The sequence below is a fragment of the Macadamia integrifolia genome, chromosome 1 (genome assembly GCF_013358625.1).
Source record: "Macadamia integrifolia cultivar HAES 741 chromosome 1, SCU_Mint_v3, whole genome shotgun sequence".
NCBI classification, from domain to species: Eukaryota; Viridiplantae; Streptophyta; class Magnoliopsida; order Proteales; family Proteaceae; genus Macadamia; species Macadamia integrifolia.
In genome coordinates this window covers 23582698-23607952 of record NC_056557.1, presented here as the reverse complement: position 1 = coordinate 23607952, position 25255 = coordinate 23582698, and the positions used below count along the sequence as shown (strand labels likewise).

General features: G+C 37.5%; 3 protein-coding genes and 1 pseudogene across 3 annotated transcripts; all 4 read left to right on the top strand.

Moving 5' to 3' along the window:
• The first annotated feature begins 4833 nt into the window (after positions 1-4833).
• Positions 4834-6156, top strand: LOC122081988 (probable membrane-associated kinase regulator 1). The gene has a single exon (XM_042649454.1). The coding sequence runs from the start codon at positions 4970-4972 to the stop codon at positions 5945-5947; it is 978 nt and encodes a 325-aa protein (XP_042505388.1). The 5' UTR covers positions 4834-4969; the 3' UTR covers positions 5948-6156.
• Positions 6157-13479: 7323 nt separating this feature from the next.
• Positions 13480-15869, top strand: LOC122072117 (annotated as a pseudogene).
• Positions 15870-16907: 1038 nt separating this feature from the next.
• On the top strand, positions 16908-19155 carry LOC122076599 (pentatricopeptide repeat-containing protein At3g05340-like). The gene has a single exon (XM_042641996.1). The coding sequence runs from the start codon at positions 17051-17053 to the stop codon at positions 19028-19030; it is 1980 nt and encodes a 659-aa protein (XP_042497930.1). The 5' UTR covers positions 16908-17050; the 3' UTR covers positions 19031-19155.
• Positions 19156-23493: 4338 nt separating this feature from the next.
• LOC122074243 lies at positions 23494-24486 on the top strand. The gene has a single exon (XM_042639091.1). It carries the CDS (start codon positions 23535-23537, stop codon positions 24279-24281), a length of 747 nt encoding a protein of 248 aa, XP_042495025.1. The 5' UTR covers positions 23494-23534; the 3' UTR covers positions 24282-24486.
• Positions 24487-25255: the final 769 nt, after the last annotated feature.

Genomic DNA, 25255 nt, shown 5'->3' with positions numbered 1-25255 from the left:
TTAAGGAAGGAGAGATGGTTGGGCCAAGGGCATACTTCCTAATTCAAGTTTTATGAGGGTATTTTGATATTTAAAAGAATGTTAGTTAGTTGACATCATACCTTAATAGATATTTTTTAACGAATATTGATGGTAGGGGGTCCAAGTTTAATTGTCAGTAGTGTAAGAGGTGTTTCATCAATAGTGGCATACCTCAAGGGGTGGGGCTGTAAATTTTCACTTTTAATGATTTTAATAGGAAAAGAGAAAAAATACATGAAATGTAGAGGGAGAGAGGGCAAAGTGGATTGATTGAGGACTTAATTACCAGCTTCACTTGGAAAATTTGCTTTCCACGCACTAAGTTTTAAATTGACTCTTTAGATGAGGTTAGAACAATGAGATTTTCAAAGCTTCCCTCTAAAATAAGGAATTCCCAAATAATTAGAAGTGGGGGAAACATAGTGGATATGAAAAGTCTCTTCATGGACAAAGGGACATTAGGACCAGAATGGGCTTTAGTCTTATGAAGATTGAAAGCTTGACTCGACATAAAATGATATAACAGGACTTGAATAGAACTGATTAGAAAGCACAAGCTTTATGAGGAATAGCTCTACCAAACAAAATGAAATCATTGTAAGTAAAACAATAACCAGGCAATAGGTATAAGACTTTGACAAACTATCATATTAATGAAAATAAAAATACAAGTAAAATATGACTTACTTGTTCAATTGATCATCTGAAACAGTAACAGAAATCGTCCTACTTAAATAGAGTTGAGTCGTATAGTATGTATACTCTTTTTAAGGTATTTGAACGCCCCGTATATTTGTATGCAACCGGATTGACCTTATGTTCTCACCTCCAAGATAAAAAAAACTCTCCAATTGCTTCAGGTGCACTCCAATAACCAATTCCCACAGATATGTTGAAAGGTAATACTCATAAATTCAAATAGAAAACGGTAACAGAGAACAAAACAGTGAACAGAAGCACTTGCAATAACAGAGAATAAAAACTCTCACAATATATCAATATCCGAATATAGACAAAATACTTGTATATATTGAATGTAGGACTCTGTATATGAATGTGTACACCTGTATAGGTATCCATACGTATACAAGTGTCTCTTTGTATGGAAATGGTACATTCACTTATGGGGAATGGTACATGTCTCATATATATAGGTGCATGCATGTACATGTACACATATATATACATTTATTGGGTACATACACCAACAATATGTCCCTTAGGAAAAAGTGTGGAATCAAAATTACATGTAGTAAAAAAGTAGATTCATTGATCCACCCACACCAGTACCCGAATTCGACCTCGGCCCGGCTTGGCTCGGCTTGGCGCTCGGGATTCAAAAGCACCCCAGGAACCCCTACACACACATGACAAGGGAGAGTGCCTCTTCAAATGGCTTGCACCCTTAACAAACATTCCTACATATATATCCAAGTTTTTTTTTTCATCCCTAAGCAATGTGAGACTAAACTTTTGTGAGTTGTCTTTAGCTCATTCACAACTCCACAAGTGCGAAAGACAAAATAGTACAAGTAGAAGAGGCACTTATGAGGGGAAAAGCTGAATTTCAAAAAGACTACTTTGAATTTCAAAAAGACCAATTTGACCATAGTTTGAAACTTAAATTCCAACAATCATCAGTAAAGGCTAAATGAGAAATAGGTTAATTTTCTAGCAAATCTTAACAACCTGATTTTTTTTTTCCCCATGAAAGGCTAGAGAGAGATGGGTCGATAACAACTCTGCACATAGGACAAAAAGATAGAAGAACAAGAAATCTCCTTGCCAAATACTACGAGAGAGTATAAAGAAAAGAGGGAACCATTAGAAGGATGACCATTTCTGTATATTCGACACAGAACATAACCAGGTGGACCCACGATGATGGGAAACTAAAATGAAGAAGAGTGGATTTGAGAAAAGCCCAATCGACTCTATCATCAAGTTTTATTCATATCAATTTAATAGACAATAATCCAAAATTATCCCTTATTTTTTTAGAAATACAATGAGCTAATTCATGACAAATAAGAATTATTATATTGAATACATCTATACTTGACAAACCCATTTTGATTGAAAGAATTGAGATTATTAAGAATGGATCTCCTAGCTGTTTAATTAGAATAAAAATTTATGTCTCTAACCTTCTCATACTTCTGCAAGATAGATATTACAGCATTCAATCTGAGGTAAGGTTCCCCCCCAATCCTTCCACTTTATGATACAAATAGTCATAGGATTCTCTATTGTTAACGAACTAGAATTTCTATTTATGTTAAGATTCTCTCTCACTAGGGCTTTGGTTTTCAGTAAAGAGTAGCAGAGGTTGTAGGATTTACATGGACTCACGGATTTATTGTGGGAATTGGATCTATTGTAATTTTTCGTGCACAGATGCGCAATTAGCTTCTTCAGCTGTTTTTCCCTTCGTTCTTGATAGGAGAAGTGTTTTTTGTGAAGGAGTGTGATTCTTATGTGCATGAAAAAGTGAATGAAATTTAACTGCCAGGGTTGCAATCAAGTCACTGTAACCCCTGACAGCCAAAGAAATAGAATCTTAAAGGGTGTTCTTAAAAATATGATAACCTATGAGGGTATTTATAATCCTAGGGGAGTGAATTATTCCATTTCTTTGGCTGGTTGCAACCCGGGTAGCTGTGAACTTTTTTCTAGAGAAAGCATCCATATAGATGATATTTTTCATTTCATGAGGGGTGGGTTGATCATTTCGTCCATGAACCCACATCTTCTATAGCAGTTGCACCGGTGCAGTGAGCATCTGGACACACACCCCAAGGGGCTCCAAGCCATCGGATGTTCATTGCACCAATGCGTTGGCTATAAAGGATGTGGAGGCTTCGTCCTCAATGTGTCTGGGCTCAGGGACCACACTCACTCCACGAAAACCTTTTTCCTATGTACTCATTATAATAAAAAAAATATAATAATAAATAATTCTTAGAAAATAATCAATCATTATCCCTTAGCTCTCCCTTGTCACGTGATCAACATCTCTACCATACACGTCAATAGTCTCCAAAGAGGAACACCATTTATCTCCGGCAAGTCCGCTAACGTATTAATTAGTGCGATAAATTAAGGATTAAAAAACTAATTAATACTATATTTTAATACATGTGGCAGACATGCGACCGGAAACATCCGCCGTTCATTTTCATGATCACATCCAATCATCAAATACTCCTTGATTATAATGACTAGATGAAGAATAGTCAATATTTTTTAATGAAACCAACGAATCAAGTTATGGTAGTAGGCTATCAATTTCACCTCCAGGGCACGAGTCGTGCAAGTGCATGTTTACGGTCCTTGCGGGTAGTCGGGCATAGTATCCAATGGACCATAGCCGGCATGGCCCATCAGTTCGTTGGGTAACAATATGCATGATTCCCTCAAACAAGAATCTTTTACAAATATAAAGTAGCCAAAAGGTGCAGAGTAAATTATGGCCCACCTTGTTTGAACCCGGCCAATTCGAATTGGCTAATCCATGTATGGAATCTAGGGTTAGGGTAGATTATGATTGATTCGGCCGATTTTGAACCGACCCAATCAGATTCGATTGGACCTGATTTAGATCCATCTTGTGTCCAATAAAGTAGTTTAGGATTTTTCTTATGCTAAACCTCATAATCTTTTGATGGGTTTTCTTAAAATGTTGATCCCACGCCGTTGTACCATATAATAGCATAAGTACATAAGAAGATTCTCTTTTGTTAAGAGGTAGGAATGACTTGCTCATTGAGTTAATTTTGCATTGGATGAGTCGAAATGATGCAACAAAGCATTCCTTTGGCCCATCTTCTTTCTCAATTTCAAGCGCCCACGAAAAAAATATTATTTACAATTTTTTTTAAGTAAATTAATGAATCTTATTTCATAATTAACAGAATCAAGGGGGTAAGGCTGCGTACACTTTGTCCCTCCCAGACCCTGTAATAGCGGGAGCCTCGTGCATTGGGCCGTTCTTTTTTTTTTTTATAACATAAATTCAAAAAAACAAAACAAGTGTTGATTTCATTTTTACTTTTAAAAAATGTCATTCCAATTAAGCAACATAGCCTACGCCCTCTCATATAGTTTTTATTTATCAATTATTTTGAAATAAAAAAAAAATATTTTGTGTGGAGAAGTGTGGCTCCACCTAGACACACGGGGAGAAATGATTTGCCCCTAACCCCCATGAAATGGAAATCGATGTGTCTTTGGGCTTCCTCGTGAGCTCTTATTGGCCCTCATATATGCTTAGAAATCACACTCTTCTACATAACATATTTTCTCAAAAAAGAAATAAAAAATTATTTACGAGGGTAGTACCCTCTTTCTTAAAGAACAATGTATACAAAAAAAATACGAGAACATTGAAGTAGTAGGAGCTGAAGATTGGGGAAGAAGAAGGTGTGTGGTGGGGAAAGGACTAGTTTACCGATAAAACGTAATAATCATTTAACATATAATGAGGGTATATTTGGTATTGTAGAAGTGTTTTCAAAGTTTTTTTTTTTTAGAATAATTTACAGCACCAACGCGAGAAAATGCCTTCCAATTGCAATTTTATATCAAGACCACTTTCACATAACAGAACTACAAGAGTTTTCCCAAAATGGGTCTTAAATTTCCATTTCCACTATTTTGTAAGGTTTCCTAATTACGATATGGTTCAAACATTCATAATGGATGGTCGAACCGTTGACACGTGCATGGTACGTGTGACTACCAACAGTAGAAAATGAAATTTCAACCAGACGTTTCAACTTTCCATGTGAACCTTCTTAGAGAGAGAGAGAGAGTCTCAAATCCTTCATTATTATACATCTCTCTCTCTTTTCATTTCTTGTCAGAGTCTTCAAACCCATCTCTGTAAATCTTATTTTTCTCCTTCATTTCAAGCACTCATTTTGATAATGTAGTAAAGAAAGCAATAATGGGAAGAAGAAGAAGAAGAGAGGATGAATCATCAAAGTCTCTCACCCTCCCTTCCTCTCCCTCTAACTCTTTCTCTTCATCATCTTCATCCGACTTCGAGTTCACAGTCTCTCTCTCTCCTCGGAAATCCTCTTCCAATCTCTGCCCTGCAGACGAACTCTTCTACAAGGGTCAACTCTTACCACTTCACCTCTCTCCTCGCCTCTCCATGGTTCGAACCCTCTTGCTTTCCTCCTCTAGCACTTCTTCTTCCTCCGACACCACCACCACCGCCTCTCGTGACTCCACCGGCAGCTCCAACGATTCGCACTCCTCCTTCGGCCATATCGCCGAGTGCGACTCTTCACGGCCAAGTTCCGTGACAGAAGAAGATGAATCGTTCAAGCGACTCAACTACCAGAGCCAATCACAAGGCAAGAAACCCAATAAGTACTTCTCCTTGGCTAGATTCTCCTCTGTTTTCCGCAAGAACAGAGATCAGGAGAACGTGACGGTGACAGTTCCGGTGCCGCCTACTTCGGGGAAGAGGATGAGCTCGTCGGCGACGGATGTGATTCGTAAGTATTTAAAGAAGGTAAAGCCTTTATATGAGAAGCTTTCACAGAAGCAGAAGATGACTGCGATTGTGACTGAGGAATCCGTTATCAAAAACAGAGTAACCTCCCCTGTTTCGAACTCAATGAAGAAGAACACTGGTGTAAATCATGTGATTTCTCATTCCTTCTCTGGAAATCTGAGTCTGAGATACCCACGAAGAAGAAGCTACATCTCGAGCTGTCCCTCGTCGATGCGGTCATCGCCAAGTCATTCAGGAGTTCTTTGTCGACGTTCTGTGATCAGTGGGAATGATCTTGGGGGAATGAACTATTCAGATTCTTCTTCAATGGAGGAGTTGCAGAGTGCGATTCAAGGGGCTATTGCACATTGTAAGAATTCCATGGCTCAGAACAGAACATTGGTAAGTAAGGAGATCTGAAAGCAAAACTATTTCTAATCTTGTTTTGAAAAATTTCTCTCTCTGATATTTGGATCGATCTTAATTATAATTATGAAAAACCCATCTCGATTTTCACTAACTTTGGCTTTGGCAATTCAATTATATGATGTCGAAGTCTGAGCTTTCTGGGTTTATTGAGTTTTGGGTTTGCTGCGAAGTTAATTAATGGAGTATTATTTTTTTCGCTACACGACATTATCGGAGTATCATTTATCAATTATCAGATCCCCTGTTCTTCGTCCCTTCGCCCTATCAATTTGAATTGTCGCTTCTATCTCTGCGTCCTTTTATGATTTTTAATTGCAATTCCGGGTCAGCGGGAAATCATCCATGTGCGAGTGTAGGAGCTTTAGGATCTTGGGTTCTCTTGATATACTCACCAATCAAATAATAAGAATTTGAATCTTTTCTTTTTAAATTTAATTTTGGGAGATATTTCACAATATGTCCTATAGTGTGCCATAGCCATATACACCGTACGTCCGGATCCTGTCATCTGCAATCGGACGGGAGGGACAACGACAATACTAGAGACTAGACTGTTGATTGGAAAAGTGTATTTTGGTAAATAGAGTAGAATATCCAGCTGTTTATAACGAAGCAACACCGACGTTTTACGTGTTAAATGTTGATTGGTGAAGAACTTCCTGATATGGTTAGCGTAAGAACCAAGACATGCCGGGAATCTCTTTGGGGGTTCGTTGAATTTTGACTTTTGTAACCTTCGAGACGGATGGATGACGGTTCCGTAGAGGCGTGGACAAAGAAGTTGACTGAGTTAAGAATATTCTGAATCGACGGGCGGATGGTGTTAAGATGTGAAGTGATTGAAGAGGACATGAGAGTCAGTGCTGGCGTATCAATGTATCCTTGATTTCATTAGGGGTGAGGGGGTTGAAGTCGTCTGTAATTCCGATCTCGTACAATTCCTTGCAATATCACCTTCAGGGGGTGATACGTGTATTGATACCAATACAATGGTCCAGATCTGATATAACTAATAAAACATTAAATCAGTGAAGAGGCATTTAAATAAGATTTGGACCATTGCATTGGTATCAATACACGTGTCACCCCCTGAAGGTGGTATTTCACGGAATTGTACGAGATCGGAATTGCAGACGATTTTTTTCCGGGGTGAGGTGATGGATCCAGCAGCGATCTTTTTCAATAAATTGTAAGGTGAGATAAAATTTTCTCATTGTGAGAAGCCTTTGGGATCAAAATCTTCTGTTTTTTTTTTATCCTTATTTTTCCTTATTTTACTATCTGTAGAACACGACACGTGGACAACAGAGGATCCAACGGTCAAGGTTAGGTGAGGATTATTACATCCGGTGCGTTGGTCTTAAAATTGTCCACGTATCGTGTTCTACAGATAGCAAAACAAGGAAGAACAGATATGAGAAAAACAGAGGATTATTTTCCAAGCCTTTGTGCCTCATTAGGATTGTGCAATGATCATTATGTCTTTGCCAGAGGTTGGGTCCTCTTGTATGAGGACACAAGAACCTTTCGCGGATGAAAAACACATACCCTTGAAATGTGTAATTTTTTTTTTTTTTTTGGGGTATGGTTGGGTAATGCCTTGAAAGGTTGAATAGGAATTTGTAAATTTGGCTTATTCTTCAAGTATGTCACTAGGGAGATTGATAACATGAGTGATTCCCTAGTCGGAAAGCCCTACCCTTAGCATGCAGCATGGATCGTCCCTCTTCCACTTCTTAGATTTATGATTTATGTAAATTGGAGTCCTTGTGTTGGTCATGCATGTATAAATAGACTTTAAAAAAAAAAAAAAAAGTGTCCAATCCATCATGAAAGTATGGGAGAAGAAATGATGTCAGGGTGTACGCTAGCACCTCCATTTGTCTCTCTCTCTCTCTTTCTCTCTCTCTCTCTCCTTTATCCTATAATGGGAGGAGAGATAGACACTTGCTAACATACATTACGCAGCTGGGAAATCAATCCCTATATGTATTTAGATCCTTATTTTTTTTCTGAGTATGTGTTTTTGAGTTGAGAGGGAGGGTATGCTCTATCTTTTTTTCTCATATGAAACGACTTTGTTGTCTTCTCATGTATGAAAAAATTATTCCACAACTTCTCATTGGTGCATTACTATATACCACTTGCTAGTTAATCCGTTACCTTTCTATAATCGTTTTTCTTTTTAGTTAGTAAAAGATGATTTTTTTTTTATATGAAAAATAAAGACATCTAATATTAAAGAAAGAAAGAATTTACATCAATATTGTGCCCAGAAAGCTCCATCTTGACCATTCTGTACAAAGTTAAGCACGCCAATTTCTTGGCCAAAATACTAACAAAATTTGATAACATTTGGGAATTAAACAAATGCAAGATTAGGGAGGGAAAATTTGGATCCGACCAAAATTCAGTCAGTTCATGATTCCAAATGTCCAACAACCCATATTCTTTTGATGAACTCACATGAGAAAACGCATGCCACCACCATTCAGAGCAAGAGGATGACCTGATCAACCTGTTATTATTATTGTCACAAAGATCTGTTTTTTTTTTTTTTTAAAAGGTGAGTGCTTCTTACCGGCTAGACTTAGTTTGGTAAGGAAGCCAAGTTTATTTAGAAATTATTTTTCTTAATTTGAGCTTCTTGAATATAATTATTTTTATTCATCGAAAAATAAATAAACAAAAAATCATAATGTTCATAAGATGCTTAATGACTACCTAGGCTAATCACATAAGCGGGTAATCGAAATCATCAGGAAGAAAGATGTGTTTTAGTGGATCAACTCAGTTGATAAGAGCAACTAGGTCATTTCATGTAAGGAGCAGAGAGAAAGAGAGATGGTGTTAGCACAACTTCCCCTGGTGATCTGACATGTAAGAAATTTTTAATTCCCTTGTTGCCACTAGGCAAACTCAAAATTGGCTCATCGAATTTGACACATAAGAAGGGAATTTGATATTTATTTGTCTATAAAATTTCAGTTTCATCTGACTAGCTATGTAGCATTACCAAATCTAGGTACCTATTAAAGTGATCATTATTTCTTTAATGACCACTTAAGAAAATCAAAATTCTTAAATTTATAAAGTTGGTGTCAAAATATGTGAGGCTCCTTCCAAACATGGTTTAAGATATTGGAATTGATCTTAGGATCGAAAAGAGCCAATACTAATCTGGATCAATACATATTGATGAATCCAATCCGATTTCTCAAGTCATGCTTTCAAAAGTTCTTTATTTGAGGTGGAATGTGTCCTTCATCCACCCAGAAGTGAATATCGCCAATATGAGGAAAGAATTCTAAAGTTTATGCCCTATCCTACAAGCGAAATTTAAGATTAAGTATAATAGGGCTCTGTTCATACAATGCCCAAAATTTTAAATTTTAAATTTTTTTTTTTTTCATTTCAAATAAAAATTTCACATCACAATGGGAATATCTCCTGATTCTTCTCCATAAAACTAGGATTCTTTTTTATTACAAGGAAGTTAAATATAAATATTTCTTTAAATTTTTTTTTTTTTAACGTTTGATTGCAAAAGAAAATATAAGTATTTCCTTGAAAAATGAAATAATGTTTAAAAAAAAAATGCAGACATTCACTTTCCTTCATTTTCCATTTCCCATATTCATTGCAATCAAACGGAGTGGAAATAAAATCACTCTCACTCTCTAAGAATTCAAATAAAGGAGAAGAGCGGACTGAAAGGGGTTAATTCCATGCGTGGATTTTTTATGGGTTCTCTCATCCACTGTAGGAGAACCATTTCTTTCTTTCTTCTCCTTTGGCCCACCCTCTTCTACTTTGCCATAAATTTTGATAAAGACACTATCAAAAGGGTTGCTCAAAAGGCTAGGGCGAATTGGAAATTGTGTAGATAGATGCACGGTCTTAGGTTCGATTCCCCATTTGTGCATCTATGTGAAGGCCACACTTCCCTATAGAAAACATATTGGTCATGTTTAATGCTAAAGTCTATTACAATATTTTAAACCATGACAATGACATCTTTTGATAATGACAAAATAATATATACATTGACACATTTTTTTTATTAGACCGAACCATTAGGGTTTCACATTTTCGGTGTAAATGGTTTTACTTTTAAATTATTTTTGAAAACTCTTGTATACCCTTATCGTAAATGGTTTTACAGTTTTGGTATAAATGGTACGACTCGATTTGTTTTTTACACCCTTAGTTTTCTAAATAAATGACACTCTCAGTTTATTATTCCCTAGTTTATGATAACTTAGAAAGAAGTTGCTACGTTTGTGTAAATATAATTTTCTCTTTCTCCACCAGTGGAACAATGACTCAATATCTATACAATCAAGCTTAACGTTAGTATCAGCAACATTTGCCACAGCCATGACAAACCTTGTTCTAGTCACAACCTATATCATCGAGTTGATTTTGCGGTAGGTTTTGTTCTTTATATAATCTACTTCAATCTAACCAAACACAACCCTCATGAGTTTGTAAGCAAAGCTGGTGGGGACTACAATGGGTATAGGAGGGGCGATGGTGCTGACATTATATAGAGGACCGGAGCTCAACATGTGGTCAACCAAGGTACCTTAGTCATGTCGTTTAGAACCATGCCTCTACTTCAGCTTCATATGATCACATGTTGGGCTCGGTATTGGCCCTTGGTTGTTGTTTATCTTATGCACTCTAGCTAATTATTCGGTTATGCTTTTGTAACGGCATTTAAAGCATGGTTTAAGATATCAGAATTGATCTTTCTAAGTTACCCTTTTTTAGAATGAAGAAAGTTGTGCTACATTTGTGTAAAAATAATTTTTTCTTTCTCCACCATCGGAACAATGACTCAAAATCCATGTGTTATCAAGCTTAACGTTAACATCAACAACATTTGTTGCAGCCATGACAAACCTTGTTCCAGCCACAACCTACATCATCACGTTGATTTTGCAGTAGGTTATGTGTTTTATATTATCTATATCAATCTATTCAAACAGAACCCTCGGGACTTTGTTTGATACTAATAAATTAGTGACAAATCGATCATTACCATATTGATGGGTTGATAAATCAAAGGCAAAAGAGGTTGGGGATTCAAACTCTAGTAGGGAAAGCAAAGTTGGTGGGGATTGCGATGGGAATAGGCAGGGCGATGGTGCTGACATTATATATGTGATACTTTACTTTCTAAACCCGGTCTAATTTTTTTGTTGGTTCGGTTTGGCCTGGTAGGACCTGAACCTAAGTGAGCCGATTCGAATACCTTATGGAACCTGATGGCAAGAGTGACTCTGCACTCGAGTTGGTTAAATGAGTTGGAATCAGTGCCTAGTGAAGTCTGCGTACCCAAGCCGTGCACTTGTATGTATCACGAGGCCATGTACGCATAATAAAGGTACGTAACCATATTTTATACCAAATATGTTTGTTGATCAATTACCGAGAGTAAAATATTTGTCAGGTCCAAGTCCCATTAAAAGTTCCAATGTTTTAGCCTTTTAGCTAAGTTTTGGCCGACTGGTGGGTGGTCATAGGTGGGTCGAACCAACCAGTGTGACCTACCACTCTGGTCATTAGATATTTTGACCCCACTATAAATAACATTTATTACCTTTCTTTCACCTCATTTAGTGTTTTACACGGTGGGTGAGAAAAGTAAAGTAGAGAGAGAAAAAGAAGAAAGAGGAGAGAGGAAGAAAGAAGGAAATGGGAAGGGAGATGATCGTCGTGCGTCACTGGGGTCAGACCTTTTGAATCCGACACTGGATTAAAGATCCTCATCTCGAGATCTACGATTTGAGGTGAGTAAAGTCCATATTCGTTAAATTCTCATTAAACCCTAAGTGAAACTCTTCGATTTGGGTAGCAATCCTTTGGATCTTGTTATGATCTTTTGAGAATGTGAATCTAAGATTTAATAAAGGTTCTATATATTGTTTATGAAAGATTTAGAGGAAGACTTGCACGATTTGTAAAGCATTTGTTGATCTCTTGAGCTAAAGAGAAGATTTGAGGTTTTGAGATGATTATTGAGCAAAGAGGTAAGATCCATGCTTAAGATTTTAGATCGACCTTATATATAGGTTGGAATCATGATTTGGAGCCTTAGATTTGTGAAAAATCTACCCATGGTGGTATTTCCAAGGTGGGATGAAGAATGGAAGAGAACATAAAAAATCTCGATTTTGACTGGTGGGTGCCTGGGAACGATTAGACCCACCAATTCGGAACCCACCTATCCTAGTTAGGCTTCTGGCCAAACAGGCTGGCAAGGACTGGTGGGTGCCTTGCCCGCAGGTCTTGGCCTGTTGGTCTTGGGCCGCTGGTCCAGGCAATGTCCTTGGATCGACAGACAAGCAAGGATTGGTGGGTGCCTTGCTCGTCGGTCGACCCACCAATCTGACTTCTCAGTTTCAATTGGGCCCAAATTTATTGAGCAACATTCTCTAGTGATTTTTAACATGTTAGGATCATCATACCTCATTGGTTATGACCCTAATGTGAAACATATTAAACTCAACTCTTTTATGATAGGTTGTTCTAGGAACTTGTGTCATTGCATGCTGGATCTTTCTCATACTAAGGGTGATCTTTGTACACGATTAGGTTAGTGGGAAGAGGACATTGCATCATATCATTTTGGTTATAGACAAGCCATGTCATCATATTATTATTGTGTAGATTAGTCATCCACGAGTGCCATTGCATGCATTGACGTGTGCATTATAAATTCATTTATTATTTGACATGCTGATGTCTTTATTGTTAAATGTCAAACATTGCTTGCAATATGAGATGGATGACTGTAAATTATTAAATATGATGCCTTGCTAGACTAGGTGTCGTAATCGGCTTGGACAAGAATGCATAAGTGGCCCGTGATATGGGACGCGATGGTACTATGCAGTCGTACTATCTCACATACGAGCATGTGGTTAGGAATGACATATTTCTGTGCTACAACCCTTCCTAACAGATGTTTAGGTGTTAGGTATATCACTGAGGGGAAGCCTAAGGTTGTGTACCAACGGTGACGGTTAGAAGTACACCCGACTGATCATTAGGACTATCGGTAACTTTGGTGATATAACGAGAGGGTCAATCGTACTGCATTTAAGTTAATGCAAGGCAATACCCATTTTACTTTAATATCACTGAGAAACAGTATTATACTTTAGTGTCACTGAGAAACAACAATTTACTTTAATGTCGCTGAGGAACAGTAATTTACTTTTTTGGTACCCACGGCTGGCCTTCTCCAACAACCCTATGGGCGTATCGCGAGATAGGGTTCTCGGCTCGTACCCAGAGCATACGTGCACTGTGATTACGAGTAGCACATGACCTATGATTTAGAATTGTTGTAGGTGGACTAAGGTAATAAAATGAACTCCACGCATATAGGTTTATTTGTATTACGCATACTTGTGTGGTATTTCTTTTCACTTACTGGGCTAATGAGTTTATCCCACGTGCACACCATTTTTAGTTGATCTTGAAGGTTATCCGGCCAAAGAGCTAGAGCCATGACCTATCGTGGAGTTTTTAGTCGAGAACTGGTGAGTCCCTAAAGATCTTGGGCACGGGGCCGAGTACCCGTGCGAGTGTTGTGTTGCGGGACAGCAACACTAATTCCAATACCAGATTCTTTTTTATTATTTTGAAATGCTATCCCTTTTGCACTCTAGATGTTTAAATTATATTTATTGTGTAAATATCGCGCCTACGGGCTCACATGTAAAGATATTATGTAATACAATTTGGATATCAAAAGTATTGGGGTATTTACAGGTAAATACATGTAAGACTTCCACTAATATACAGAATTTTCTTGGCTTAGAGTGTGTGTATGCTATGTTGTGGTTACTGTATCAAATGATCCTGACAGGTTTTGAAGTTAACAGGTATTAACTCGATCACCGATTCGATTATGTATGAAACATGGTGTGACAATATAGAGGACCGGAGCCCAACATGTGGTAAACCAAGGTTGACCTTACTCATGGTGTTAGGAACCATGCCTTTACATCAACTTCACACAATCACATGTTGGGCTCAGTAGTGGCCTTTGGTTGTTGTTTATCTTATGCACGTTGGCTAATTATTAAGGTATATTTTAAGCATGGTTTTTAGATATCAATATTGATCTTTCTAAGTTACCCTTTTTAAGGATAACTTAAAAAGAAGTTGTACAACGTTTGTGCAAAAATAATTTCTCTTTCTCCACCAGCGAAACATTGACTCAAAATCTTATGTATCAAGCTTAACGTTAACATCAGCAACATTTGTCATAGCCACGACAAACCTTGTTCCAGCCACAACCTACATCATCGCGTTGATTTTGTGGAAGGTTTTGTGCTTTATATTATCTACTTTAATCTATCAATACAGAACCCTCATGAGTTTGTTTATTACTATAAAATAGTGACAAGTCAATCATTACCATATTGATGGGTTGATAAATCAAAGGCAAGAGAGGTTGGGGATTCAAACTACTCTAACAGGAAAAGCAAAGGTGGTGGGGACTACAATGGGAATAGGCGGGGCGATGGTGCTGACATTATATAGAGGACCAGAGCTCAACATGTGGTCAACCAAGGTTGACCTACTCATGGTGTTAGGAACCTTGCCTCTAAATCAGCTTCACATGATCACATGTTGAGCTCGATACTGACCCTTGGTTGTTTGTTTATCTTATGTACTCTGGCTAATTATTCAGGTATGCTTTTGTAATGACATTTTAAGCATGGTTTAAGATATCGAAATTGATTTTGATCATCGATCAATATATCGATCTGACTCATTCAGGTCGATCCAATCTGATTCCCTACACCATGATTCTAAGAGGATCATCCAAATTATCTTCTATTAACCTTCGAATTTCCCCACTTTGGGGTTGGTTTTGCCTTTCAGGCTAATATGAGCAAGAGGTATTCATGAGATTTGTCAAGCACGGTTCTAATGTGTCTGATGGGTTCGATACAGAGCATCATATACGTTCTATGCGAGGAGAGAAAATTGGAGTAGTGGAAGCTTGGATGGAACATTAGGCTTTGGACCGTGGCTTATGGGGTATATGTAGGATTTTTGATAGACTAAATTGTTTGTCTGATTACCCAAAAAAAAGAGTTTGTTTGTTTCATATCTTAGTGATTGAAGATTTGAAACTTAAATTTGATGAATGGGGTGTCGTGATTTTTGGGGTGTAGGGAATATTGCATCGGTTGCTTTTTACGATGATAGCGTGGGGGAGAAGGAAAAAGGTTGCACTAGTTGTAGCAATTTTCGACCCTTTAGAGTTGGTGGCTGTGGCAATTATGGGAACCTTATTCCTTGATGAGAAGCTACATGTTGGAAGGTAAATAAAATTTTCTTTTGTATTCGAAAAATATTCTTGCAATTTCTAATCTGGAGACTTAGAATAATAAAATTAGTAATTCACAAGGGTTAACTATGGTGATTGTGACTCTTAAAGCCTGATTTGGTATGATTTCTGTTTCAATTTAATGGTATGATTTCTATTTCAGAAATTGTTTAATTTGATTTTATACCTTTTTTCAATGAAAAAGAAACCAAATAGAATGGAAATTCTGAAACGTTGAGGAACTATTCAATTTTGAAATTGAAATCAAAACTCATACAGCTTGGTAGGGGCAACATTGACAGTGATGGGGTTGTATGTGGCCTTGTGGGGGAAGGGGAAAGAGATGAAGACTTTTATAGAATTGGAGCACATTGATGGTAGTCACTTCCATCATGCCATCTTCCAGCGACAACAACCTTCTTCCTTTTCTTTTGAGAGGAACATACTCACTGACATAAACCTCAAGATGATCTGCCCAGAGTGACTTATCGATGCTTTATGAGAAGGACAGCGAGATAAGCCGCCTTGAATGCCAGAAAGCAACCCATTCTGATGAGATTTGATCGCTAAGGCACTGGTAGGTAGGCATATTTGAACAAGTGAAGTCTAAGGCTTCTTGGTTGTGGATGAGTTTGGACAAGATGAGCTCAAAGATTTGCATGTGAGCTAGGAAGATGAAGGTGAGTAAGAGAATGTGGGGAGGAAGAAGATAAGAAAGATGAAGAAAGAAGTTGAGAAGAAATGGGTTGATGGGAGATCCAGGAGAAGAGGGGAAATAAGGTCATCAAAAAGCAAGGTTTTTCTCAACCGTTGGGTATGAGATGGACAAATGTCAATTTCTGATGACGAATTTATAGATGAAGAATTGATGACGAGCTAAATCCTCTTCAACCAGCTATATAACATTGGCAAATCTAGGAACCTTTTAAAGAGGTTATTTCCCTAATGGCCACTTAGGAAATCACGTCCTTTAATTTATAAACTTGGTTTTTCAACATACGATGACCCAAGTCTACTTCCAAAAGTCCTTTCCTGTGGTGGAATCTGGCCTTCACCCTAGAGTGATTATCACTAAAATGAAAATTGGAATTCATTCCCAATCTCGCAAAGGAAAAATTCAAATATAATAGTATTGAGATCCTTTGCAACGTAGATCCAACGACCAAGAACACCTAAGGCTGTGCTTTGGTATCTTGGGCTGCGTGCATGAATATTCTTAGTAGTTGAATAATGCACTACACGCCGATACGCACTACAGAGGATCTCAATCCAAACCCATATAACATCAAAATTTTAATATTACATTTTCACTCAAAATAATAAAATTTCACACATCAGAAGTGGAAATTTTCCACCATAAAAACTTAATACTTTTATTTTTTGGGGGGTGCAATGATCACTTCATTCAAAAGGAAGAGGCAAAAACTTAGTACTTCGATTGCAGAAAAATGCAACTATTTTTTGAAAAGTCAATATTTTACTCTTTTCTTTTTTTGTGTGTGTGTGTGTTTGGTTGCAAGAAAATACAAATACAAATATTTCTTTGAAAGGGGTAAAATGCAAATATTCCCATTCCTTCACTTCCCTTTTCCCATTTACCTTGCAACCAAACAGACTTGCCCCTTTAATTTTGGCCCCTTGCTTTGAAGTTCGAAGAGATCAGTGCAGCTTTGCTTCAGTTGCTTTAAAGACCGTTACAGCTTCTTTACAAACAGCGAGGCTGTGTTTCATGGATGAAAGCGAGATGGGTATTGAGCACTTTCAACTATCACTTTTCCTCCTTTCTGCAATCCTCTTTCGTGAGAAACAGATGCCAGAGTTTGCGAAATCTTTCTGTGTATACGAGAAATGTTGGCATTGCCGTCAATTATGTGGAGACAAGCCGCCTTCTTTCCCTCTGTGGAAGAGGAGGACATCTGGGTGTTGGGTCTTCTCTCCATGCATGCATCATTAAGCATTCTGAACATTTCAATCTTAGTAATCAGATTAATATCCGGAATGTTCTTGTTGTTTGGAATTCCCTCATCTTTATGTACTCAAATTGTGGGGAATTGTCCTACGCAGTCAAGGTGTTCGATGAAATGCCGATTAAAGACGCCATTTCATGGAATTCAATGATATCAGGTTATTTAAAGGTTGAAGAATTCGAAATGGGATTTGGGTTCTTTAAAAAAATGCATAGTTCGGGTAATTTTAGATTTGACCCTGCAACTCTGACTGCCATTTTATCAGCATGTGATAAAGCGGATCTTCTTTCTGTGATTAAGTTGATACATTGTTTGGTATTGTTAAATGGGTATGAACGGGAAATTCCGGTGGCAAATTCTTTGATAACTTCCTATTTCAAATGTGGATGCCACATCTCAGGGAGGAGGGTGTTTGATGAGGTGTCTCAGAGCAATGTCATCACATGGACGGCTGTGATCTCAGGCCTTGCGCAAAGACAATTTTATGAGGAGAGTTTCAATATTTTTTTGAAGATGCGTTCTGGATCAGTGGAGCCTAATTCTTTGACGTACTCAAGCTTGCTTTTGGCATGTTCTGGTTTACGAGCTCTGAAAGAAGGGCGTCAGGTACATGGACTAGTCCTGAAATCAGGATTTCAGTCAGATTTATGCATTGAAAGTGCACTAATGGATATTTATTCCAAGTGTAATAGCATGGAAGATGCATGCCGGATTTTTGAGGCTGCTGAAGTGTTGGATGAGGTTTCCATGACTGTGATTCTTGTGGGTCTTGCCCAAAATGGATTTGAAGAAGAAGCTGTCCAGCTTTTTGTAAAGATGGTGAAGAGCATTGAGATTGACCCAAACATGGTTTCTGCCATTCTCGGGGTGTTTGGCATAGAAACATCTTTGGCTCTAGGCCAACAAATCCACTCCTTAGTAATAAAGAAGAACTTTGAAGTTAATGCATTTGTAAGCAATGGGCTCATCAACATGTACTCCAAGTGTGGAAATTTGGAGGAGTCTGTGAAAGTTTTTCATCAGATGGTGCACAGGAATTCAGTCTCATGGAATTCCATGATTGTAGCCCTTGCACGTCATGGTCATGGCTTTGAAGCACTTAAATTGTATGAAAAGATGCAACTTGAAGGTGTAGAGCCAACTGATGTTACATTTCTATCATTACTTCATGCCTGTAGTCATATTGGATCAGTTGAAAAGGGTATGGAGTTCTTGTATTCAATGACTAACGTCCATGGAATTACTCCAAGGGTGGAGCATTATGCTTGTGTAGTTGACTTGTTGGGCCGGGCAGGATGTTTGAATGAAGCCAAGAGATTCATTGAAGGGCTGCATGTGGATCCTGGTGTGCTAGTCTGGCAAGCATTATTAGGTGCCTGTAGCATTCATGGGGATTCAATTATTGGCAGATATGCAGCTGACCACTTGCTTTTGGCTGCACCTGAGAGCCCTGCGCCGTATGTTTTGATGGCAAACATATACTCATCTGAAGGGAGATGGGAAGAGAGAGCTAAAATTATCAAGAAAATGAAGAAGATGAAGGTAAAGAAAGAGACAGGGATGAGTTGGATCGAGCTTGAAAAGAAGGTCCATAGCTTTGTTGTAGGGGATAGGATTCATCCACAAAGTGAGACTATCTATCATGTTTTGGGAGAGTTGATTGCGCTCATGAGCGATGAAGGATATGTGCCTGATGAGAGGTTTTTGCATTATGATTTGGATCAAGATTGCAAGGAGATTTGTTGAAGCCAAACAGGAAACATGGTTTGGAAACTAATGTTGGAAACCGAAAAAGTATTTTTGTATTTCATTAGAAATGGAAATTTCATAAGGGGAAACGAATAAGAAAATTAAAGGTTTGCAGTACAAAATTTTCTTCTTCTTTGATCATGAATTATTTATTCACCCAAAAATAAAAAAATCCTGAAGTTTCATGTTTCATAGACTAATAGCCTCTTCTTGCAAATTTAGTTTCAGAAAAATGAGTGTATGGGTGCAAGTCGGCCGGCCAGGGTTGGAGAGTTGATAAATTTTGAACCACATTAAGCCCGAGACTGAGCCTGGCCCCTGGTTTGGCCTGCCTCATTTTGGTTCGAAGTTGCCGGAAATGGCACAATTTGCACCACAAAATTGAGGTTTCTCTGTGGTTTATTGTTTGAAATTTTTAATATTCTGCCAAAATATAGTTGTTTGGTATCCTGATGACACTACTGGACATGAGAATGTTGTTTTTTATTTATGAAACCATTGGTTGTGTTGCTGTATGTTATCATTTATTTATGAAACCATTAGTTGTGTTGCTGTTTTGGTCAACTGAAACTTCACATTCAAGAGGGTGCTTGTACTTTGCAGCCCATTAATAAACTATTTGGAGGACCAAAAGACTACAACTTCATTCAATTTTCTGATTGAAATTTTCCTGCATTTGCAGGAAGATTTATGATTTTTTCAATCCTTTTGGATACTAATTCTTAGATTTCTATTCAATGTATTACATCCAGCATCATGTGAGCCTCATTGAATGCATATCCTTCCAAAAATATCACTGACCTAGACTGACAAAATAAATTAATTTCTTGCTATTTCCCCCATAATTCTTCCTATTTAGATACCTTTTGTATAATAGTTTTTTTTTTTTTTTTTTTGGGTCTTGTAGATTGGTTGAATCAAGTATGTTAATCATACTCAAACTTTGATGATTTCTTGACTAGTAATATCCCCTTGAAATTTTTTGTAGTAAGTTCCTATAACATAAAAGCCCCCATTATTTTGTTTAGATGTCCTTACTATCATTCTTCAATGAGAACAGAGGATTCTTTGGTTTTCGCTGCTCAATGACATCAACAAGTTTGGATGCTTGGAAACATTTGTGTTTCCTCTATCCATCTTGATTGCACAGTTCAGAAGGATTATGGGTAGCTTAAATTTTAGTAGAAATAAGATGAATTATCTGATACTTAGTGAACAGCATATTGAATGACATGTTCTTGATGCAGATATCTGGCCTACAATGTAAATCAAGATGAGTCTCATGGAGCAGCAAACAGTGACCCTTTTTCTAGCAAGTTTTTGTTTCCAACTTCTATTATTCACTGGTATTTTAATTTCAACCTCCATTGCTTCTCCATCTAATTAGCAATTACAGCAAATCATAGATAAGAAATAAACATTTAAGATGAAAGTTTCATACTAACTGCTCTATACCTCCTCTAACTAATTCCAAATGCAGGAATTGTGGTCTTCTCCTGATGTCTGCACTCTTGGGTATGGCATTGGAGTTTTTTCCGGGTCAATGGCAACTGGTCCCAGGACTCTTTCTTTTTTTTTGGGGGGGGGGGGGGGGGTTCCAGATTCTCTGTTTCAAGAGAGAGACTAAGCTGTGTTCCAGATCCACCATTGGTTGATTAAATTGAGCCCACACAATGGGAGCCCTTAAGAATTCACACTCTTGTCTCCCTTTCTTCCAGATTTTTTTTCCAATTATAAAAGATGCTTATCTATTCTCTATGTAATCAGACATGGTTACAGAGAGAGAATGTAACCACCTCTTTATGTCTCTCACAATCTGACATGGTCCAAATAAGCAAAGGAATTATATATAATGTATTGATCGAAAAAGAAAATTTTAATTATAATCTGTAATACCATTACTGTCTCTCCTCATCTGTGCAAAGAAGAATGGCAATTTTTTTAATTATAGTGTTGAATTGTTATTGGCATCGACTGTGACTAATAAAATATGGATATGCCTTTTTCTTTTTTTTTCTTTTTTTTCTTTTTCTTTTTTGAAATGGTATTTTGATCCTGTATCGGACTGATATGGCCCAATATGAACTACATCCTTGCTTCTTTCTTCATCCTGTGTTTCTACGATCACTGCTGGTTTTGCAAGTTTATCTTTAGGTAGTCGACAATTTTTATAATAGGGAAAATAACGTTCCCTGGTCATATGGCCCTTATTGATAGACGTAACTGATGCCCCACCACTGTGAAATCTAAAAACAAAATCTCCCTGTTGATGCCCATGTGCACCCCCTCATTTGGGCCCACATTGGCGTAGGGATCATCTGACAAGGAAGCATTCTTTCCCTCTTAGATAATATATTGTAAGGATTGAGTTCCCTCTCCTCCCACAATTAAGCATATATATGTCATTTCATTAGAGGAGGAAGTAGAAAGATAGATGTATGGAGACAATAGCGTACACTACACAACCTGACAGAATTAGTATTAAGTGAAGGATGATGGACACAATTGATGGAAATTGAAATCAAATTGGACCAATAAACTGAAAATTGGATGTTCTCGTTAATTTCCTTATGTATCCATATAAAACCGACCAAACAAATTAATTGGTCAAAATCAAGATCAATCAACGAACTTCAGCTTAACGGATTGCCCCAGTTTTGAATCGAAATTAGACTGAACCCACATATTGATACCTTTCATAACCAATTATGATCATCGGTGAAGAGATTCATATTTCAACATGGATGAAGGAAAACTCGACCCCTTTATTTCTTTTGTACTCCCTCCACTTTAGTGTGTCTTTATCTTTATGTCCCATACTTCATAATTATGGTCTAAAACCTACAAAATGTAAAATAATAAAGTACGAAGAAGTTGGATAATATAAATATTATTAGGATTTATAATTGATGAACAACTTTTAAGGGAAAATGGTTTGGGAAATAGTTTTACGCGAGTGTGGAAACTACGCCTAGATGTATAGGGACAAAATGACTGACCTATCCATAAGATGTCATAATGATCTTTTGCCTAATGCTTCGGCGCTGTAGGGACCACGCTGTTTTATAAGAAACACTTCCCTCCAACTTTCATTTACCAAAAAGACATCCAAGGTCAAAATTATATCCACTTGGACATTTGTAGCCATCAGATCTGTCATATGCCTGGGACAATCTTCCTCGAATGTAGGATATTGATGCATTGCATGAACACCACGTGTCTTGATAAACCATAAAGTTTAATTTAGCCATCCAAGAGATACCATTGGACTGCCAAAATCAACTCCTAAGTAGATGAACGTGATGCCTACTACTTGTAGACCTATTCAAATGACCAAAATACCCTCATCCTCTTTGATAAGATTTTTAAGGGAAACAGCATCACTGACAAAATTTTAAAAGGGCGTTTCTGTCATTTAAAATAATATTCTTTTTAAATCTAGTTGGTGGGTGGGCCGGCACATGGTAAGATATCTCCATAATGTGTCCACATGCTTGGGATTAGCCCATGTTAGAATCTTGTAATCAAGTGAGTCAAAGCTTCTAAAGCTCATCAGCCTTATCTCTTTGACTAATCCATATTTAATTAATTTTATGGCCACTAATATAACTAATAAATGACCCTAGCTTAATGAAAGTACTAGAATACCACAAGTCCACTTCCCCATCTTTCAGTTCTTTTTTAAAGGAACTCTTAAACCTAAGAGACTGAAAAACAATTACTGGTTAAAGGGGAAAGGAAAACAGATCCCTTTTCATTTTTTCTTTTCTTCTCTTTTTTTTTTTTTTTAAATCAATTATTAAAACAAAGTGAATTAAGGGTTTTCATGGTTACCATGTTCTTCTATGAATAGATGATAGACTCCCATAGATTATTTTTTTTTTTTTTTTTTGGGGGAGTGGGTGGGGAGGGGAACCATAAAAAAAGGGTGTATCCGGTGCATAAGACTCCTAGATGTGCGAGGTTGGGGAGGGGGTTAGGAACCACGCAACCTTACCCTGAAATTGTCGAAAGACTATTTTGATGTTTGATCATCAGGTCGCAATATTCATACCTTACCGTTGGACCAAGCATGTAAAGATCAACTTTCACTAATTGTTGGTTATTCATTTAAGCCAAATTTGCCAATAAAGATTACATGTGGATATCAGGAATAGTTCTGCAACATATAGGCATTTGCAAAACAATTCCATGCAAAATTAGAAATGTTAATTGTTAGAACTTGAAAAACTCGTCTTTTACTTCCACTGAGGTCCATGTGCTGTTCCCATATTCTAAACAAAGCCTAACTCAACTGTTTCAGCTTCACCAGACAATTTGGTTTTTATAATCTCACCCTCCCAGCATGTACCAGCCAAAGAGAAAATTAAAAATAGAAGAAAAGGAAAGCACCAACTTAACATTATAGAACACAGATAACACCCCCATGCACCTCTTAAAAACACAACCAACTCTCTTCAGTTCTCAACACCCTCCTCTCCAAAACACAGACACTACCACCATGGTCTCCCTAGAAAGTGATCATTCAACCTCTATATCCACAGAACCCATATCAAGCCCTCGAATCTCTTTCTCTTCCGACTTCCTTGATGACATCAATTTCATCTCCATAACCCCAAAAGCTGAGATCAGAAGAAACCATGATACAGAACAAGAGAAATTACGTAATGTAGACTTTGAGTTCTTCTCCAGCAATGCTCCTAGTGATTCCCTGTTAACAGCAGATGAGCTATTCTTTGAAGGTAAGCTGCTTCCCTTCTGGTCAATTCATCATGCTGAGAAACTCAACAAGATCTCACTAAAGCCAAAGGAGTTAGAGATGGAAAATGAGGAGGATAAGAAGAAGAAGGAGGGGGAGGAGAACAAGGAGGATAGTAGAATCAGCTGGTTCATGGATGATGACCCATCTCCTCGGCCCCCTAAGTGTACTGTCCTATGGAAGGAACTACTAGGACTGAGGAAACAGAGGGGATCTTCATTGTCACCATCTTTATCTACTTCATCATCTTCTTCTTCATATTCTTCGGGTTCAATTGCTGATATGTGTTCTATAAATGATGGGAAGGAAGGCAAAGAAAAGTCATTAAACAGAGAGAAGCATGTGAAGAGGATAAAGAAAGAAGTGGAGAGGACAAGATCAGCTAGTGTAAGAATAAGGCCAATTGTCCATGTGCCCCCCTGCACTCAAGCAAAGACTACTGCATTCCCACCCTTGTTTACTCTTAAGAAAGGAAGGGTTGTGAGGTAAAAGAGTGTAGGATTGCAGTCAACTTCTTTTGTGGGATTGTCCAAAATGTTTATCATTTTTTTTTTTCATATTTAGATGACTTATGTTGAATTGTAGATCTTGATGTAAGTGTGCCTCTTTTTTTCTTTTTTGGATGACATTAACATTTTGTATCTTATCTTTTTCTCAACTATGGGTAGATCTAATGTTAGAATTCAGCAAGGAAAGAATGCGCAGATACAGGCATTTAGGACTGCTAATTTGATGGTGACTTATCGAACCAATGTATGTTTTGAGTTGATAATCGATCAACTCGAGAAGATGATTACAAAACCATATTTGTTGTTCAATTACATGTGATAAGCTGAGAAAAATCTATTAGCAGAAGTCCTAGATTTTTATATGGATGATTGGGCTCTCGGCATGGTAGAGAGTGAGAGAGAGAGAGGCCCCATGAGTAAATCACATGAGGTAAATTGGTGTCACTGGGTGTTTGGGAAAATACATCCCTCACAATCTGGTTCAAGTTTATTGATGGTGTTTCCTCCAACATGCTGAAACAGTGAAAATAGACCTTCCATCTGATAGAGATCCTCCACATTAACACAAGGACAGTGTCATTTCCAATTCAACCCAAATCTAGGCCACAAATACTGTGAATTTTTAGAGGAACAAGGGTGTTTCAGTGTTCATATTCTTTAGCTAACTTATCTATTATTCTATTTGGCTATACTGGAATATGGACAGAGAGAAGGAGTTTACAATTTCCAAGTAAATGAATGTCAGAGATGATGTTGATTGGGGTTAATCTAAGGATTAGTTCTGTATTTCTGAAGTTTTTCATGTTCCTGACATCTAATTAACATTAAATATATAGAAGGAGCCCAGGATGCTAAAGGAAGGCTTGAACCGCCAACCACATGCTACAGCAGTGCCGAGGTGTATAGAATAGAAGCAATAAACAATATCATGATCTAACTGGAGACTACCAAGCG